Raw genomic sequence first — 21,777 nt, 5'->3', positions numbered from 1 at the left:
GTAACTGGAATCAGTAAAAGGGCGAAACTCGAAAATCTCTGAAATTAAGCAAAAAAAAGTTAAAGCTCTTGATAACCATCGAACAATAAGGGAATATAATGCACATTTTTTAATGTTGTTGAACAAAAAGTGGTCGATTTTTTAAATAGGATTTGAATAGGTGTTCCGAATTTTCAAACGCGTTTTTCTCGTTTCGAGCAAACTGCTAGTTTCGCCCTTTTGAAATGTTACGCTAGATTTGCTTGTTCTAAAATAATCACGCCCGTCAGTCAGACATGTTGTTCTTGCTGTTCTACTGCGTATATAAATAATTTAAAATTACGATTTTCGACTACGAAATTTCAATTGTAATCGGTAGTGTCATTTGTTCCATTTCGAACGTATACTTTTTAAGTGGTAAACACGAAGATTTGTTCACTAGTGAAAGATCCTTTGACCATTGCTACTCGTATTTGGTTCAAGCTGGAAACAGGTCGATAGTGTGTAGCAAAGTGTTCCTTGTCTGCACAGAAATCCTTTACAGGTATTTCCATTTTGATTCAACTAAATCGCCTAAAGTAAGCCAACAGCCTGTGGATGCGCTTATACGAGGACCAGTCCCGAAAGGTCGTCGATTCCTACGAAAATATGAGCGACGATGATAGGGATATCGACATCGATAGTGATGTGAGTTTTGGCTTTGTTTATTTTGAAATTACCATATTATTTTTATTTAAATCATTCCAGGATGGAGAAGATTCGGACAACACCAAATCTCAGTCCCGAAATTTGGCTGGTAATCAGTTCTACTCGCAGGTAACTAGGAGTAAACAGGCTATAAACCGTACAATAGAACAAAGCTCTGCAAAATTTCAAGGTCATTCAATAAATTTGAAATAAATGTGTCGGATACAGATACCCAAACAGGAATAGAATTTTTCACAGACATCGGAGGCACATTTTTGAACCAAGTGTTAATTTTTATTTTTGTACGGTTTTTAGTTGGGGTGGTTATAGCGTAGAGCTAACATGGTATACAACTGGAACAAGTCTTTCCTTAAATAATTTTACTAAAGATGTACCGAATAGTGGTATTCGGCGAACGGCCGAATACCGAATATTGACCTTTTCAACTATTCGGCCAAACGAATATTTGGTCGAATATTCTATCGAGTTTTTAATGAAAAAAAAAAAAAACTAGCGATTATTTCAATGCTTTCTATTTCTTCCATATTATTGCCCCTCATGATTTATTTTCAACCAGATGATATCGGATGATGATGATGTATAACAAGATATTTTTAATGAGTCTTTCTGACTTTGAAAATGTCACCAGCCAATAACTGAAAAGACATCAAATGACTAGTCGCTTCTAGGGCGTTTATCAACAAAGAGATTGCGTTCCTGTGAAATCTGGGACAAAACATGTCGAAACAGGTGCCAAGCTATTCGAATTTGCTTCTTTGATATTGAATATGGGCTTTTTCCCCTCCAATAAAGATAAACATAAAGAAAAAAATCTAACAAAATTTGGGAAGTTTTAAACAACCTCTGGACATCTGGACATTTCTATATCCAGAAAATCTGGAATAAACTATAATCAAAGTATAAACCGATACAGCATTCTCCTGTACGATCTGCAGTGAAAGATATGCGGATATATCTTAGATGTTTTGTTGAAACCATAAGTTTTTCATGATTGTGTAGCTTTTACAACATAACTTTTGAATATTTTATAAATTATCCAAAATCATTTGAAAAATTTTACAAGTTGATACTAGATATTCGGCCTATTTGGCCGAATACTCAGCTCAACTATTCGGTGAGCCTAATATTAGGCTTAACGGCTTTCGGCGGTATTCGGCGCCGAATATTCGGCCGACCGAATATTCGGTACATCTCTAATTTTTACCTCTGGTAGGGAAAGTCTTTGTGATTTTCGAATGCTTGAGTTGATAACATTGAACTTAGCAGTCGAAATTTTCTGCTCGGGTCACCAAACCAGCCCTGCAACAAGCTTCTAGTTTGCACCACACGGAACGCCACCTAATTTCCCATTGTTCTCAAGACATTTCAAAGAGAAACACGTATTAAACGTTTGTTAAACATATCCGTCTTTATATTTGTTTTCGATCCGTAAAACTTCCTACAATATAAAATTGAATTTCTGTCTGTCTGCTCCCTATAGACTCGAAAACCTACCCCTCCCTCTCACTGGAAGCGAAGAGGAGGTTCTCAAATAAAAGTAACAAGTCTTCATAACTCGAGAACTGATCATGCAAATGGAACCAAATCTGGCATGGGAGTGTGTTTCGGTACTAAGAATGTTTCTATGATGTTTTGGTACACCTCTTTTTTCCAGTGGGGAAATAGGATGGAGGAGGGAAGCTTTATTACATTTTACGGGTATCTGTGTCCGTCCGAAACATTTATTTTAAATTTATTGAATGACCTTGAATTTTTGCAGAGCTTTGTTCTATTGTACATTTTTTTACATAACTGAGAACTAATCAAACAAATGGAATCACATTTGGCATGTAAGGGTTTTTGAATACGAGAACGTTTTGGGTGTCGTTTAAGATCATTAAGTTCAAGATTTCAGATTGAGATATGAAATTTCAGATTTCAAATTCGGATTTCAGATTAAAATTCGGATTTCAGATTCATATTAAAGATTTAAATTTCTTATTCAAATTTCAAATTCAGATTTCAGATTCAAATTTAGGGAACATATTTGAGATTCGGATTTTCGAATCAGATTTCAGTTGATTTTCATTGTTTTGAATTTAGAACTTATTTAAAACTTAGATTTATTATTATTCTGATATATTTTCTGAAGGATCAATATTTGATAGCAAAAGGTAACAAAATTCACATTTTTCCCGAGATACGAAATATTTAAAACTGGTCCCGACTGGTTTGGGGGTGTTTAATTCGAATATGCATTTAATTTTATTCTACCAGCTCTTATTTATAAGCGCGGATGTGGTCTAGTGGATAGGTAACCCCAGGCGTACTGGGTTCGATTCCTGGTATCGGCAAGAAAAACTTTTGGGTTCGAATCCCATAAGTTGCCGACAGGTGCTTGGGGAGTAAGTAGAGGCCAATCTCGAACCTACCCTTGTTTTTCCTCCAACTGGTATCAGGAGGGGTTGGTTTATTATCTTGAACTGCATTCTGTCCATATCCAGCCGGAATGGATATAATGAAGTGCATGATGGTCTAACCAACGTCTCATGATCGCTGCTTACTCTAAAGTTTAAAAATTTTCTTCTCCAAACTATCTCTAATTTTCATTGCCAGCGTTAGCTCCCCGAGCTATTTAAACGCTACAAAAAATATTCTACCAGCTCTTATTTATGAGATTCAAGTTAACATTTGAAAATAGGTTAAAAATTCATTTAATAAATTCGAGCAATTATTTGAAAAAGACTGTATTGTAATGTATTCAATTTGTCGAAACGCGTCCGTTCGGCTCAATCGCTTAACCAAGAATCCCCGATTCTACCCTTTCTCACTCTCACCAATCGTACCCAAGATATTGAACTGTCAGGTAAGGTTAATTATACGGAACAACATCAACTGCATACTGCATATACTTGCAGGTATGTCAATATACTACACCCCCCCCCCCCCCAATTCTTTAAAGTGAGAGATGCATTAAACACAACGTCTTTATTTTAAGGTTTACAGCATTTTCAGTATATTGAAATCAGTAAGTTACATAGTCACGGAATTTAGCTGGCTCCTGAGTAATTCTTTTACTCATCTTTTCTTCACTACTATGAGATGTACATCCCAAACCCGACACCTCATCTCTGATACCTGTAGATTCAGATTCCAAAACGCTATCTGGATTATCTTCTTTGTCATCTTTCCCAAGTTCCTTACAGTCTTGTTCATCTTCACGAGATCCTATTTTTCTAAGGTGAGCTGCACTTCTTCGATACTGCTTGCCTGTCAATTTTGATTGAATTCTGGTGTCGGTGCCTTCTTTACCACAAATAACAAAATCTTCATTCAAATATTCGCTGTCCAACTTATTCATTTTTCGCATACGCTTTACTAACACAGTGTCGCCTTGTTTTAGATCATTTTCCTTAGCATTCCTTTTCCGATCACTATAAACCTTCCCTTTTTCTTTTGAAACGGCGTCCGTCTCTCGTACGAAATCATCTTCTTGAAACGTAGATAACATCGGAAGTTTACTTTTAATTTTTCGACCAAACATGATCTCTGCTGGTGACCTACCAATTGTGGGGTGTTTCGATGCATGATACGTTAGTAAATACAATCTAAGCTCTTTCCGCCAATCGTGTCCTAATTCCTGTGCAATGCGTGACCTTCCGGCAACGGTCCAAGGACATCTAACGCAACTGTTTGCCAAGGTGCACAGGGGAGCTGGCTTCTCATCATTGGTTCTGGTGGTCCAGGAGCTGCCACTAGTGTGCAGCCTCTACACGATTTTACGAATTTCTCAACAGCAACATCCATCCGCGGCCACCATACATTGGATCTAAGGTGATTTTTCATCATGGATATACCGGGATGCCCTTCATGAGCTGTCGTTAGGATTTTATCTCGCAGAACAGATGGTATAACTATCTGATCACCACGGAGCAATACTTCGTCAACATTACACAATTCTGAAGAAATAACTCGATATTCTACCGGCAAGAGACTTTCTTGTCCATTGTTTAGACACTTCACGACATTTTGAATTTCCAGATCACTGGCTGATGCTGATTTTATTTCAGCCCATGTGAGTGCAGAGGAACTTACAGCATGAAGTGCGATTTCTTGCACCATAACCTCTTCAGCTGTATCGAAAGGTTCCGGCGTGTCGGTAGCCAACCTCGAGAGCGTATCTGCTACATTAGTATTTCCTTGGATGTATACCACAGTATAATCAAAGGATTGTAAACGAAGTACCCAGCGCTCAATGCGGGCACATGGTTTTGACCGTTTAGAAAACAAAAATTCGAGGGCTTTGCAATCCGTGAATATTTCAAACTTTTTTCCTATAAGATAATATTGAAATTTCTCCATACTCCAAACGATAGAAAGCGCTTCCTTTTCTGATTGACAGTATTTTCGCTCTGTTTCAGTAAGAGATTTCGATGCGAAACATACTATCCGATGATTGTTATTGTTAAACTGAATCAGGATTGCACCAAGTCCACAAGGACTTGCATCGGTCATTACTGCGGTGCGGTCTTCAACTTTGTAGAATCCAAGATGTTTAACATTTGCCATAGCTTGTTTTATAGCTTTGAATGATTCCGATTCCTTTTTAGTCCATTTGAATGGGACTTTCTTCTGCAAGAGAACCCGGAGTGGTTCGTCCATAGTAGCCAAATCAGGAAGGAATTTGTTCATGTAGTTAGCAAGACCAAGGAAACTACGAACTTCCGCTTCATTATGAGGTTCTTTAAATGACATCAGCGATTTGATCTTATTTTCCGCAGGACTTATACCGTCACGGGAAATTCTGTGACCAAGGAATTCTAATTCGGTTACTCTAAGAAGACACTTTTCCCAATTCAGTTCAACACCTCTATCCTTAAAACGATTAAGAACCTGCAAAAGTGAAAATGCTAAGTAGGTACCTTTAATACATTTTTCGTTCATAAAAAACAAGTTTGAAGTATGTGTTAGAAAGTTTATTCAAAAGATAAATTCAAACTACCTCTTCGAGACGATTGTCATGTTCAGCCAGATCTTTCCCTTCAATGATTACATCATCCAAATACCAATATGTTCCTTGGCATCCAGCTAGGATTTCATCCATGGCTTTTTGGAACAATTCTGGTGATGTCACCAATCCAAAGGGCAACCTTTTAAAGCGATACAGTCCACGTCCGGTAATAAACGTAGTTATGTCCCGTGACTTATCGTCCAATTCAATTTGTAGAAATGCTTCGCGGATATCCAATTTGCTCCATATGTTTCCTCTGCCCAATCGTGCAATATAGTCGTCAACTATTGGCATCGGATGATGTTCCCTCATCACAGCTTCGTTGACTCTACGTAAATCCAGACAAAGGCGCGGCTCGCCATTTGCCTTTCCTACCACCACCAAAGGCGATACCCAAGAAGTCGGTCCTACTTTCTTCTCAATTATATCGCGGGCCAATAGTTGATCAATCTTCATTCCAACAGCTTCCTCCAGCGGAATAGGAATTCGCCTCATTGGTTGAAAAACAGGTATTGCTTTGGGATCCATATGGATCGAAACTTTTATACCCTTGATTACCGAAAATGGGGTCCAAGATTCCTTCGCCGGGCAGACTTGTAAACCAACTTGTAACACTCCCAACTGTTTTGCCGTCATATCACCCAACAAGCAACGTTGACCTTCTTTAACTACTAAGAAGGTGGCATTAACACTTTTGTTTGCAATCGTTATTTCAGCCACGAAAGAACCCAGGATAACCAGAGGATTGTTACTGCCATAAGCTCGTAAAATGCGGCTACTTCCTTTTGTAGATGAGATCACTTCGATGCCTTGTTGTTTGAGTTTCTCCCATTAATCACTGCTGACGAGATTGGCATCAGCACCTGAATCCACGAGCATGTCGACGCTTACTCCACCAATTACGCATTTCAGAACATTGGATTCGTTTCCGGAATAAAACGCGTAGTAAGTTTTTTAATTTTCCTCACTCTTCGAACCACCAGGACCATCCACATCAAAATTTTGAATGGTTCGTACTCCACCGTTGTTGGAACGCTCCGAGAATTTTCCACTTGATTGTTGTTGTCTCTGGAACTGTCTTGGCCGCTTGCTTGAACGACAAGTGTTTTCAAAGTGGCCGAAAATTGAACACCTGCGACATTGCTTACCCCGAGCGGGGCAGCTTAGCGATGAAGCGAAATGGCCATCCTTACCGCAATTGAAACACTGCTTAGGTTCTCTAAAGTACGGGCTACCAAAAGCAGATTTTCGCATACGTTCGACACCTGGTTGTTCAACTTTAAAAACTTTTTCTTGTGATGATACTGAAACTTCTCGTACCTGTTGATCCACAGCTTCCTGTGCGATACCAAGAGCTTCAATCTCAGAAAATTCCAAATCCTTCATCAACACACGTCGTCGAACTTCATTGGATTCACATCCTTCCACCACGGCATCAGTCAAGAAAATATTAGTCAAAATATCTGCTATTTCCGGTTTTTCGAATCCACATTCCTCAGCTTGTTATCTGAGGCGGATGACAAAGTCCGCAGAGGTGCTTTGATGTTTGGGTTCGAAAAATTGATCCAATTTCTCAATAGCTGCATCGTACCAATTCTGAACCAACGCAACAATCGGCATATGGTCATGATCCTTTAAATTTTTAAAAACCGTTTGCAGTGGTGTACCTCCAAAATGCAGTAACTTTGCCCGCATCATCTTTTGATCAGTAATTCCGTAAGCGTCAAAATAGCACTCAAGTGCATGTTTCCATGCTCGCCACTCTTTCGCCAGTTTACTGGCCTCGATCTGATTGCACCTGAACGGCGGTATCGCACGATTTTCCTCCATCTGTAATTAAAATACATGCGTCTTTGTTAGATTTCAATTAGGGTAGGTGTACCCTCCTCCGTCGTATCCCTCTGATTCGTCGCAATTCAAGAATGCATGTTTTAGAGCCGAAAAATCACTTTCCACTTTAATTGGCTACTTCACATGATAAACTTAAGCTTGTGAATTTATTTTCTATCACAAATTTGTCACTTTTAAAACTATTTCTTAATTTATTTGATATTGGAATCGCGAAGTGAATTCAATTATTGACGCACTCCGCCATGTTGAAAAACGAACTGAGTGATCCCTCAACGTGTTTCTTTGTTTTATCGCTTCCTGTCAATGCATATAACGATCAAAATCATAAAATTCGACAGAAATGTGTTGAAATAAAATTAGAAAAATGATTTCAAACTAATCTGAACTACACAGTAAACGAAAATTACCGAGTTCGGTAATTATTTTACCGAAATCCTAACATGTGGAGATCGTTAAACTGTTCGGTAATTTTTTCATGGCTGAGAAGTGACAGCTGTCAAATATTACGGACCTTTTTCGGTAAAAAATAACCAAAACTCGGCTGATCATCTGTCAAAATATTGACAGTTGTCAACATGACAGCTCGTTATATAACCGACCAATCGGTATTGTTGAACCGAAATGACTTTAATTATTACCGAAAGGCCGGTTATTTTTAACTGAAAAACTAAAACGCTCGGTTATATAAACCGAACAACTGGTAGACTTAACCGAAAAACCTGTAACGATTACCGAAATACCTAAAACTATTACCGAAATACTTGAAATTTTTTACCGAAATACCTGTAATTATTATCGAAATACTGATAATTTTTACCGAAAAAACTGTAAAAGTTCGGTAATATTTACCGAACAATCGGAAGAGTTTACCGAAATATATGTAATTTAAACCAAAAAACCGGTCAGTTTTACCAGATAAATTCAAAAAGTTCGGTAATGTTTACCGAAAAACTGGTATTTTTCACAAAATTTCTCCAATTTTTACCAAAAATTCGGTTGTTTTTACCGAAAAATTGATTTTTTTCGCCGAAATATCTGTTATTACCGCAATGCCGATAATATTTACCAAAAACTAAATTTTTCACTAATTTTTACCGAAAACCGTAAAACGTTCAGTAGTTTGGTGTACGTAACCAGCATACTACACGAGATGATTTGAGTCTCGAATATCATCTCATGTAATATGCTGTGCATCATATAAGCTGAAACTACCAAACGTTTTGCGGTTTTCGTTAAAAATTACCGAAAAAATTATTTTTTGCTAAATACTTTCGCATTTCTAGAAGACGCCTCAATAGCAGAGGCTCAATCTACAAATGAAAATGAGGAGCTGGATCAAATTATTTTAACTTTATTTTCTGTGTTATGACAACATGGTACCGTCTCGTGGCTTTTCAAGGATCCCCTCCTCCACATTCTGTGGACAAGGGCCATCTGCCACAGGTGACTGGAGGAAGGTTGTCAGCCATGGGACCTGGAAGTAAAATTAATTTTTTACTAAAGTGCGGAAAATAAACTCATCCGATGTACCTTTACTGGAGCTGCGATCAAATTAGCAATCCATTCCATGCGAAGCGCCGCGGTGCTGGCGATGTCCCAAATCCGATCGTCTGTGTGCGTTCAAGTGCATGCATGGAGGCCATCGAAGGCACTGCTGCTTCATTGCTCAAAACACGCGAAACCGAAAATGCCGAGCAATGGCGACGACTGGCCGGTTAAAAGATATATACCCATCACACTCGAACACACGAAAGTAGTCGAAACGATTAATTTCGGTTGCAAGAATGAGAAGGAAGACCCGGAGTGCGAAAAAATGACAATCGAATTTTGACGTTCGTCTTGTTTGCAGTTTGATTTCGGTGATTTTTTACCGAAAATTGATGGCATTGAGATTTGTTTACATTAAAATATAACAACTTCGGTAAGTCAAGAGTCGATTTACTGAACTCGGTAAAAACTAAACGTCAAATTGATCAATTACCGAAAATTTTCTAATTACAGAACTAGTTCTGTAAAATAAATTACCGAACTCGGTAATTTTAGTTTACTGTGTATATAAATTTTTCAATATTCGATTGAAATCGAATCGCTCGGGCCCCATAATTCGTCGTAATTTTGCGACAGAAATAGGAAACCGTTTTGCAAGAATTGGAATTAGACCGGTTCATTTTTACTCTTTTTTGCTGAACACAGTCGGACTCATAGAGAATGAACATAATGGATTTCCAAGTAATCACAACACAATACAGTAATTTTGTTTATTTTGAAGCTAGGAACTTGATGCGCTGGGAGATAAGTGCAAAAAGTCTATTTATATTAATAAATTCCTTGAATGTATTCAGCATTGCTTATAATGCATGGTTTCAAATGAACAAAGAATTGATGGATTTTTTAGCTTAGTGGTTGGTGTTTTACAAATTATTTACTAACAGTATCGTGCATTATTAGATAGACGTTTGGGTGCACGCAAGACATTGACATTGTTTCTTCAAATTATTTCATATTTTAAGATTTGATTATTTTTGGTTCTTTTATCTGATGACAATAAACCTTTCTCAAGTGTTTCAAACATGAGATACATCAATTATTTGAAAATTAGACTTTTTAAACTTCTTGCATTCAAACTGCAATATCTCACATACGACCAAACGCTTTGCTCTACAGAATGGTCACTGAAAGATCCTTGAAAACTAAAACTAAAACTTCTCCAGTTTTCAGAAATTCTCTAAATGGGGATCAACTCGAGGAAAAAATTTCAATTCCTGGACCGAAAACCTCAATTTTTATTGAATCTTTACGATGCATGGAAAAACGATGCTAAGAATTCCCGTTGAAGGTCAAAATGACAAGAGAATTTGGATGAATGGATCATTTAAACTTTGAAATAAGAGTTCATGAGTCTCTGGTTTGGATCTCAATAAAAGTTTGGATAAAAAATCGGTAGATATGATTTTTTGTACATATAGTCGTTCAAAATTCAACAAAATCAAACCCGCTTATAATCTTATTTCTACCATATAAGTTTTAATACTTGACTCATGTTTGCTGCATTTTTATAAATTCTCAGTGAATTTTCAACAAAAGATGTTTTGTCGTTTTTGACATATTTCAATTTGAATGAAAAAAGTCGAAAAGTTTAATTTCAGTTTTATTACTCTACGTCATTTCCCAAAAATTTGAACCCAAACAACAAAATGTTAGAATAACAAAGCGTCAATTTCCGAAAAAAAAACATTTTTGCAAAAACTTTTATCGCTCGCAAAAAAAATGTAATAGATGAGCTGAACCAGTCTAATGCGCATTACACGCATCAACGTGGCGTTGCTTTTTGTCGATATCCTTCGTCAGGGTTCCCACATGGATAAGAATACACATGTTGACAAAACGCAAGTGTGATTATGCCTCTCCTCACATGTCTTACTATTCAGTCTCATTGCGTAGAAAAACATACAGTACTATTAAAAATGTTGATGTTCTTTAAATATATGCAGTTACTGTGTAAATTTGTGCCATGTAATTTGTGAATAATGTCTGTATGAATGTTATAAAATCTTATTTTACAGACAAATCCTGGATCATGGCAGCCCTGTCCGTTGGAGAGTGTGTTGGTACAAAATACATTTGCAAGGTGGATTCAATTTGTAAGGTCTAATATTGTGCTGCCTGCAATTGCCTTAGCCAAGCAATGGTACCTAGATACAATAACGCTACCTTGGGATTTCTTGGCAAGTCCATTTTATTGCGACTTAGATCTTATTCGAATTTTGCAATTAACCTGCGCGGTTGATCCGTGCGAAGTAAATAATCGCATTTGTATAAACCGCAAAATTTCAAATCTATCCCTCATGAGGGAGGAATAGTTTGAGACAATTTCGGTAGAATTGAATAGAAGGTATAATACTTTGCTGCCTGCAGATGCATTAGCCAAGCAATGGTAGACCTGTTTAGAATAAAGCTATCCTAGTTTCATAGCTTATTGCGACTGGTTACTCGAGAGAACTTCTGCTGTTATCCTGCGCGGTTGATCCGTTCGATGTAAGCTGATGCCAATTGCATGAACCGCAACCGCAAAATTTTAAATGTATTTCTGAAGAGGGTGGAATAAATTGAGACAATTCCGGTCTCCTTGTACGACGGAATTAGGAACCTGGTACGACAATGGAAGAACTGGAAATGGAATGAGAATGAGAAAAATAAATCATAAATTGACTCAAAAGTACGTAATGGATTGATCTATTTCCTACATAGTTTCACAAAACAGTATTCGAAATATAGTTCAATGAATAAATATCAGTTTCAAATCAACATGGAAGGCAATTCTATTGAATTAATGAAAACAGCTTCCTTAAACCGTTGTCTTAGGTACATTTACCCTACTACCATATTTCATCGACATTTTTTCGAAAATGTATGAAATACGTTTTTTTTTTCGCGCTTGATTCATATTTTATCTGGTCACCCGAATTGATTTTCTGTTCACTACCAGAACTACCACCTCCTCCCTTTCACTCTCTACCAGCATGTACACCAATGCCGTTTCAGCCGTACCTTACCAGCCATAGCTACCGCATTCAATTACATTGCCTTTTTTCCACTCTACCACACTTTCATGCGTTTCATTTCCCCTCACGTTCTATTTTCCTCTCACTACCACACTTTCGTGCGTTCTATTTTCCTCACACTCTACCACACTTTCGTGCGTTTCATTTTTCGTTCGTTTACCGCAACTCTCTGCGTTATGCTCTCTATGTTCTCCCTCCGTTTTCAATCTATTACCTCTACATTTATGCGTCAAAATGGCCTCCTCAAATTCATAATTGAATTCATCTACCATGCGGGAAACGAGATCCAACACGTCCAAAAACCACACCAACATCACAGTCACTTATTACCACTTTTCTCCAGAATTTCCTCCCATTTCAAACTTTTTTTTTTGTTCTTTAACTATACACCACCATCTAAATAATTCTCCACTCAAAACAGCTATTTATTTAAACTAAATTTACCTTCCACCTCGTCGCCAGTTGTCGAAACGCGTCCGTTCGGCTCGATCGCTTAACCAAGAATCCCCGATTCTACCCTTTCTCACTCTTACCAATCGTACTCAAGATATTGAACTGTCAGGTAAGGTTAATTATACGGAACAACATCAACTGCATATACTTGCAGGTATGTCAATATACTACACAATTGAAAATAAAGGTTTTATTGCAAAGATCTATTTTCTTGATGATTTCGAGTAATTTAATTTTTTTTTCAGTCTTCAACAAAGTCGTTAATTAAATTAAAATCGTCAATCTTCATAACAGGGTCAAGTGCGGTTGTGTTTTTTCTCGCCCGTGAATTTTTTTTGGCGTTTAATTCTCGGGGAGAATGAATATTCATAATAATAATTTTTTATTGTAGTGAAGTCCGGTTTGTATGAAAAATATTTCGTCTGATCGCGTAAATGAGGGAAATGTTTTCCCGAATATAATTCCGAATTGTCGTCGTGCATTGCGATTCTCCTATGTATTTTTTTTGGTGCGGTTTCCGATTGATCCGGCACAATTTCATTTCTTCAAAGTTTGTGAAACGTAAAGTGAAGTAGCTTAACACTAGAAAGACCGCACCAGTCAAAATGACTGGTTGGGCACTTTGTTTGTTGAATGTCTTTTAAATACTTCTGTTTGGGCAATGAGCTGTATTTTAGGTTTGTTCATCAAATAAGATAGGAAATCACTTCGACTTAAAGGCACAATTAACACACGACGTATTACAGGACACGACACTTAACGTTCTTACAAACGGAAAAAAGGATTCAAAATTACCTTTTTTGTCGACCGGTTTCGGGCTCGATGTTGCCCATCTACAGGACGATGTAATTTTGACAGGTAATTTTGAATCCTTTTTTCCGTTTGTAAGAACGTTAAGTGTCGTGTCCTGTAATACGTCGTGTGTTAATTGTGTAGTTAAGTTCTTACGTTGGCACAAATCCGCTTGAAAATGAGTCGACTTAAAGGTTTCTCTTTATTTTTTACTCTTCAATTTACAAGGTTATATGTACTTGGTAGTACGTAGTACTTTACGAATGCTTACGAAGCAAATAAAATTCCAGAAGCTTCGAAAACGCGTGACTAAATTCGGCAAGGAAATTCTAGAATATTCTGGAACTTTTCAATTGATATAAACTTGAACAACTTCGCTTTAAAAATTCGCAAATAATACAACTTTTTATCAATTTTGAATCTCTACAAGACTGTTTTTCTTTATTTCACTAGCCCTTTGAATAAGCGAGAAAAATTTCGCCATGGACATTTGGACTGTGACCACTCAAAACGACTGGTAAAATTCACGACTAAAACTAAAACAAGATAAATTTTTTTCGCTTGCTTTTGGTTTCATTTGCAATCTACGTTCAAGACAATGAGCCCTGTTGATTTATGGTGGGCAGAAGTGTGTCCTTCGTTATGAAATTATTGATTTTCGATGCGAAGTCATGAAGATTTGTAGAAAAAAGTTCTCGGATTGACCGCTGTATGGCGCTTCATGCACTTGACTCCCATTTTTTTGGTCTGTTTAGTTGCTCAACTATAATCAAACTTTCTGTCAAAATTTGGCGAAATTTCATCAAGATTTGTAAAAGTTATGTTACATTTAATACATGTCCATTCGAGTAATCGAGTAGTTTTAGGTTATAAGTATGTCCCGAAGTTACTATTAGGAATTTTGAATAATAAATAGAAAGAATTTACATTTTGAATTCGTTTTGATTCACAAAATTAACACTAACACTGGTTCACTATAATTGAATCATCCGGTCCTAATTGTGGCCTGAGGGTATTCTTCTTGGGCCGCTCAATAGACTTCTGGAAGCAGCTCCGATTGCTAGCTTTAGTGGTCATCCAACTGATGATTACCGCTGAAGATCGGGCCGAAGATAATCAGACCGCTGGATTTGGGGCGGAATCTGCCGTGATCCTGTAACAATTCAAGAGTTTATATAAAATCTTAAACATTTACTTTTTGATTAATGGATTTACACACACTTACCATTCTTCATCCTGAATCCTCCTAAAGCTATCTCTGAATCACTAGTTTTGATTTTCAACACAACCGGATAAACTTTATTCGAAATTCGGTTCTTGCTCAATCCAAAATATCTTGTAAGTTTAAAATTTCAATTTAAAGAAATTATTCCTTTCTGTTGAAAACAATTTTCTTTGGTTGAAAGAAAATTTACTTTGTTTTAAACAAAATGTGCAATTGAACAAATTTCTTTTGAATCAAAGAATGTGTTCAAAATCAAAGTCCAAAAATATTCAGTTCAAAAAATTAATTCTTTCTTTCAAAAATTATTCATTTGAATCAAAACGATAATTCATTGATTCAAAGAAAACAGGAGTTTGATTAAAAAAACTGAATGTTTTGAATCAAAGTCAGTTTTGTTTTGTATCAAAACCCAAGTTTTCTCTGCGTGTAAACTAGTATGAATAAAATAATTATGAATTGTGTACTCATTTATTCAAATTTGAAGACATCAGCTATGAAACTGAATAATTTAAATGATACTCCAACATGGGTGCACGGAATATTTTTTATATGTTGGTTATCCACCATGGGTGCACGGAGTCACCGCAGTTTCTGCCTAAGTATGTGTTCACATGCATTCTTAGATTATTGTTCGAGCTAGAAAACGCAAGTGGCAAGACGTCGGGACAGCGAGACAAAATAAAGACGCGTATAGCTTCGAGTAGTGAACAAAGGAAACTGAATTTATTCTTCTAACTTGTACATCGAGTTTCAAGCACTGTTGCCAGATGGGCTAATAGAATTGATCAGCAGTTGTTCGTCGAGACGAGGGGTCTCAACACTCCTCCTCAACGCTGAATGATCCCACTCCGATAGCATCCCGAAGTCGTTGTATTCTGACGGCCGACAAAGGTTTCGTAAGTAGATCGGCCTCCAAGAGTTCAGTCGGACAGTACTGCAGCTCGATGATGCCTTGCTGAACCAACTCCTTCAGGTAGCAATACTTGGTGTCAATATGCTTCGACCTTTTCTCCGCACGATCACCTCGGGTCAAAGCAATGCAGCTTTGGTTATCTTCTTGGACCAAAATGGGTAGCTGCAACGGCTCGCCAACATCCGCCATGAGTTTGCGAATCCACTGGATTTCCTGGGCGCACTCTGCCAAAGCAACATATTCGGCCTCTGTGCTCAAGTGATACACATTTCTGCTTGTGACATCCCCAACCGATCGTTCCATGACTAAACTTGAAGAGATAAGCCCAGTCTGCGTCGACGAAGCACTCGACCTTCCAATCTGAATGGCCCAATTGCAGTTCCATGCAAGCCGTACCTTTGAGATATTTCAGTGTTCGCTTAGCTTCGTTCAAATCAGCGAAAGACGGTTGTTTGAGTCGACGTCCCAGTACGGAAGCCGCATAGCTATATCGGGCCTGGTGGTGACGGCAACATACAACAAAGATCCCACTATACTTTGTTATTGCTCGACAGTATCAATCTTCGGGGATGTCTCCTCCTTTCGTTGGAGGAATCCATAGGGATCTTGGAGACTTTAGCATCCTTTATGCCAAAACGATCCACAATGCGATCTATGTACGCACGCTGGTTAAGAAAGTATTGGCCAGCTTTCTTCTTGACTTGGATTCCCAGAAAATAATGCAAATTTCCCATATCCGTCACTTTAAAATTGCTTTTCAATCCATCGACGATTTCGAAGTATTCCGTCGAGCATATAATAATAACATCATCGACATAAATAAGTAGAAACACATACCTGTCTTCTACTTCTCGAATGTACAGGCATGGGTCAGTTGCGGATTGGCGGAACCCGAGTGCCTTCAGCAACCCGTCGATTCGCTGATTCCAGGCCCTGGCCGCCTGCTTAAGCCCGTACAAACTTCGTCTCAATCTGCAAACCTTCTGTCGATCGTCGCACTCGTAGCCTGGGGGCTGTCGCATGTAGATCTCCTCCTGAAGCTGTCCATACAGGTAGGCGCTCTTGATATCGACGTGCTTCGCCAACATTCTTCGTTCGGTTGCGATCGACAATATAGCCCTGAAGGTGATTTGCTTCACCACAGAAGCGAACACAAGATCATAATCGGTGCCGTATTTCTGGCTAAATCCTTGCGCGACCAGCCGCGCTTTGAATCGCACTGTTTCACCGTTCTCGTCCTGTTTGCACTTGTATACCCACTTACACCCGATTAATTCCCACGTTCCATTTTCCAGGTGCGAACGCATTTCTTCATCCATGGCAGACGTCCACTGCTTCTTCTCTGGACAGGAAACGGCTTCTCGGTACGTTTTCGGTTCGACAAAACTCACTTGAACCGAATGTGCTTCTTCGTACCTAAGAGGTGGCACACCGGCTGTACTTCGCACCGAGCGTCGCACCGCTTGCTCGACTGGGATTTCTTCTTCAGGCACCTCTTCGTTTCCGGTTGACCGAGGATCGTAACCCTCGAACTCGTCTTCGTCACTCCAGCCGAGAAATTCTTCAACAACATGGTACTTCCTTAATTTCCCATTCGACTTCACTGGTATTCGGCACCGGTTGAGGTTCCGGCACCCGCTCGTCACCTTGTTTGTTACCACTGTGGTTTTGGTACTCCTTAAGCTGCTCATCAAATTCCAAAAAACGCACATCACGACTAATTTTGATTTCACCAGTCGTAGTGTCCAGCATTCGGTACGCTTTGTGTTCTGCCGAATAGCCGACGAAGGTCATTTTGGTCGCTTTCGAGTCGAGCTTCTTCCTCTTAACAGCCGGAACCATAACAAACGCGCTGCACCCAAACAGCTTCAGTCGACTTAACCCTCATCCGCATTAGATTTCATTACCCTAAGGGGCCGTTCAGATACCACGTGGACAGAAAATTGAGATTTTTGACCCCCTCCTCCCCCTCCGTGGACAATCGTGGACATTTGGCAAATCCCTCCCCGGATGTCCACGTGGACAGATTTGAAGTTTGTTTTTTTTTTTCTAAATCTAACTTGACAGCTAGAAAACACCATTTATTGCCTTTTTGTTATTCAAATGACTGATTTTGAAAAAAAAACCAAAAAAGCATTTCCTTAAATAAAATAATTTAAAAAAAAATAATATATATAAATTATCAAATAAATCACTTGCTTTCAAGTGGCTATTAGTTAAACTGGAAAGCTTTGCAATTTTAAGATTTTCATTGAAACATTTTAATATTTATTCACCTTTAGAAAATATTTTGAAAGTAATTATGTCCACGTGGACATTACCCAAACCCCTACCCCCCGCTCCGTGGACAAGCGTGGACATTTTCACACACCCCTCCCCCCCTTAAGTTGTCCACGTGGTATCTGAACGGCCCCTAATCAGCACTTGTGGTGTCAATTTGACACCACAAGCTCAAATCGTTATAACTTTTGGCGTGTTAAACCGATTTAAACAAAACTTACATCAAAAGAAACCTTGTAATGTCAGTAAAATATGTTTAGAACATTATATACAGCTAAAGTTACAAGTTTTCTCGTTATTCAGCATGAAAGAAAAAAAATCCTAATAAACATGCCTCACGAAAACTGCTGTAGTTCATATGTTCCACGTCCAAAAAAATATTTGCCTTATGCATATGAAAGCTGAAGTTAATGCCTACATCATGAAGACAAGAAATATTTTTTAAAATTTTTTTAATGAAATGATCACAAAAAGTTCAAAAAAGTGGTCTAAAAAACCTACTTTTCATTCGATTGCTAGTAAATACTGTTCGAGCGATGGTAGAGTTTTAGAAAAATATGACAACAAACTTTATTAAAATTCTAACATTTTGCTGTCTTTAGATTTTTGATGCAACAAAAATTGAAATTACTGGAATTTTTCAAAGTTCACTACTTTGCGCATTTTTTTACACCCAAAATTCAGCCTCTGTGCCAATGGCGTGTAGTCAATTACATAGCATCATTGGTACAAGAAGATAACGCGATCGGTGCTGATTCGATTTGCTCCCACCGGCATTAATCTCCCAAGTTAACCGAATTGCGTATGTCTGAATGAAACAAAATAAAAACGTTTTCACGTCCCTCCCTATCGCATCACAAGACGAAGAAGGATGGAAATAAATACCGGCCAACACCAGGCAGCCAGCGAACCGAGCACTGTGCGTGTGAATGTAGCAAAAGCAACAACAAAAACATCCTTCTAATTCAATCCCTTCAATTCACCGGCAAACAACCACGGCCGAGCTGTGCGTGTGTATGCAGTAAAAGCAACAACAAAAAAAAAACATTCCTTCAATTCAATTCGCCGGCAAACAACCACGGCTAAGCTGTGCGTGTGTATGTAGCAAAAGCAACAAGAATATATTCCTTCAATTCACCGGCAAACAAGCACTGGCCAAGCTGCCCGGCTTTAGCAGCTGTGTATATGTAGCGTGTATATGTAATAGCAGGCAGTAAGCAAAGCACAGTTCTCATTCAATGGGTTTCCCGTTTCCTCCACTCCCGTTCCCTTTCCCGTTTCCATCGCAAGACAAATGAATACCTTGAAAGGAGGCCAAACGCCGGGAAGCCACTGTCGTGCGTTTCTTTTGTGATTGATCGGTGGCAGAATGCCTATGACAAATATCCCTCTTCCTGCATGAAGCACATATAGTACACTGGTTAAGATGTCGGTCTGGCAAGACCATATGGTTGGTGATTTGAGTTCGATACTCCCTACGGGCGCTGTGGTTTATATTTTCATTTTCTTGTTTCTGGGATAAATTATCCAATAGGAACGAAATCCCATAAAATGTTTTTCTTGTTTCGCTTGAATGTAGTGGTCATGCATCATTTTAGTTGGGAGCCGAGTCCTTATGCCAGTTACGGTTTTTCAAACATATCATCTTCGGCACAGTGCACATTTCAGCGCATTATCGGCACATAGATGTGCTAAATAGGCATTGGATTTTTGCAACCTCTTCTATGGGTGTACAAATTGAAATTTCATCTGTTTTTGTGGTCCACCGTCAGGTTGTACCCAGATTTTCAGTGCTTTTACTTTGTTTGGACCAATCAAAAGTATATTCATTGGAAAGCTAATTTAATCTACATTCTAGTGAGGTGCAACAATTCACGCTGTGAGATTTCACAAAAATATAAAAATTATAAACGTAAAATCATTCCTGAATTTCTAGAACTACAAGCACCGCGTCCAGCAAAACGTGTTTGTTTGCTCTCCGAGTAGGTACGGTGGGTGGTGATTCGGGCAGAGAGCCAAGCCGAGAGACGAAATAACGATGCGTGTCGTACATTTCTTCGTCTGTCGGCTTCGCTCCCATTTCATTAAAAAAAAATTTAAAAAATATTTCTTGTCTTCATGATGTAGGCATTAACTTCAGCTTTCATATGCATAAGGCAAATATTTTTGTGGACGTGGAACATATGAACTACAGCAGTTTTCGTGAGGCATGTTTTTTCGGATTTTTTTTCTTTCATGCTGAATAACGAGAAAACTTGTAACTTTAGCTGTATATAATGTTCTAAACATATTTTGCTGACATTACAAGGTTTCTATTGATATAAGTTTTATATGAAGTTCATAATAATTCAAACGACTTAAATAGATTTTACTTTTGTGGTGTCAAAATGACACCAAAAGTCGGAAAAGGGAGTTTTTTTGTCCAGGCTTCCAGGGTTCGTCCATAAAAAAAGTAAAGATGCAATATTGAAGAACTTTTGAATTCATTTAGGGTCCCCGAAGAAATTTTTGTATTTTGAAGCTTCTGAAAAAAGTTACAAGCCTTCAAACTTGCAATGGTGTCAAAATGACACCCTAATGCGTACGGTGAGCATCCTACAGCACTTGACGGTAGGCGATTTTGCAAGTAGCAAGCCGTGTTGATCGCCTCTGCCTAATATTTCTTATGCATACCTGTATCCAATAGCATGCAGCGAGCCATTTCACATAAGGAGCGATTCTTCCGTTCACTAATCCCTGGGGTGAGTAAGCCGCTGTGTACTCCGCTCTAATTCCTTCACTTGCATAAAACCGCCGAAGAGATTTGCTCGAGTATTCGCCGCCCTGATCAGATCGAATAGCGCGCGGCTTGCGCTGAAATTGATTTTCGACCAATTTCACGTACTCACGGATGCACTTCTCCACTTCTGACTTCTGCTTGAGGAAATAGACCACCGTATAACGACTGTGGTCGTCGATCATAGTCAGGAAATAGCGGCACCCCCTGGGGGTTTCTGCTCCATCGGGCCGCACACGTCAGTGTGCACTATGTCGAGCACTTCCTTAGACACTTTTTCAGACACTGATGGAAACGATGGCCTTTCCATTTTCCCTTCGATGCAGCTCTCGCATGTAACACTTATTCCACACTTCACTATTTTTATGCCGGTGGCATAATTCTTCTTCTCAATATTGTTTATCACTTCTGGATCGCGATGTCCCAATCGACGATGCCAACTGTGCAGGCAATTGTCCGTATGCCGCCTTTCTTCAGCCGTAGCCACTTTGTTTTTATCTCGCAATCGTAGCCAATACATGTCACGGACTCTATCCCCGATAGCAACAACATCACTCCCGTACAACAGTTTACAACCATCGTTATCGAAAACTGCGCGGACACCTTTTGCGGCAAGTTTACTGACTGAGATCATATTGTCATTGAAGTTGAAATCCGAAGTTTTCGCGCTGGTGATCGGCAACCTTGCCAACTAGCGACGTTGTGAAATATCATTACTGGCAACGCTTTTGTAAAGTAATAACCAGCGTGCCTATACAGCTACGGGTGGTTGCATATTGAGCAACAGTACACGCAAAATAATTTTCACTTAAAAAATAAGTGACATCTGTAGTGAATTCTCGCCATACGTAATTTCATTTGAATTTTAAGTGATGGGTCAAGTGAATTCATTTAGTGAATTACACTACGACGTTCGAGTGAAATTTATCTGAATTTCTAAGTAAGTTTCTAATTAATTATCTCTCGCGTTTTTAAATAAATGAACATTTATAGAACACCACTTAGATTTCAAATACTTACATTACGCTTTCGCCATAAATTTATTGATTGGAAAATTCCATCATAATCCCAAGGCAGATCGGTTACTGCGGATAGTTCGACTTCTAAATCTTCCCTGCTGCAAACCAGAAAATCTGTCCAGTTCAATCTACAAGCTGAAACATGATAACACCTTTAAATAACTTTTTCTTACATCACGTTTAACACAAACTACCGCCAAAATCGCCTAGTAAAGAATTGGGAAAATCC

At 38.6% G+C, this 21,777-nt stretch overlaps 1 protein-coding gene across 2 annotated transcripts in view; it reads left to right on the top strand.

The window, feature by feature from the left end:
- Positions 1-248: 248 nt before the first annotated feature.
- LOC129738901 (protein max) overlaps positions 249-21,777 on the top strand; it is a 46,663-nt gene continuing 25,134 nt past the window's right edge. For both annotated transcript variants that reach the window (XR_008735676.1, XM_055730233.1), the window contains exons 1-2: positions 249-666; positions 727-795. Coding sequence is in view for 1 of the 2 variants with exons in the window: in XM_055730233.1 (XP_055586208.1) it covers positions 577-666; positions 727-795 (159 nt within the window). In the remaining variant the exon portion in view is untranslated. The remainder of the gene's footprint in view (positions 667-726; positions 796-21,777) is intronic.

This window comes from Uranotaenia lowii, chromosome 1 (genome assembly GCF_029784155.1).
Source record: "Uranotaenia lowii strain MFRU-FL chromosome 1, ASM2978415v1, whole genome shotgun sequence".
In the NCBI taxonomy this organism is placed as follows: domain Eukaryota; kingdom Metazoa; phylum Arthropoda; class Insecta; order Diptera; family Culicidae; genus Uranotaenia; species Uranotaenia lowii.
The sequence above is the reverse complement of the archived record's forward strand: the minus strand, read 5'-3'. Positions and strand labels throughout refer to the sequence as shown.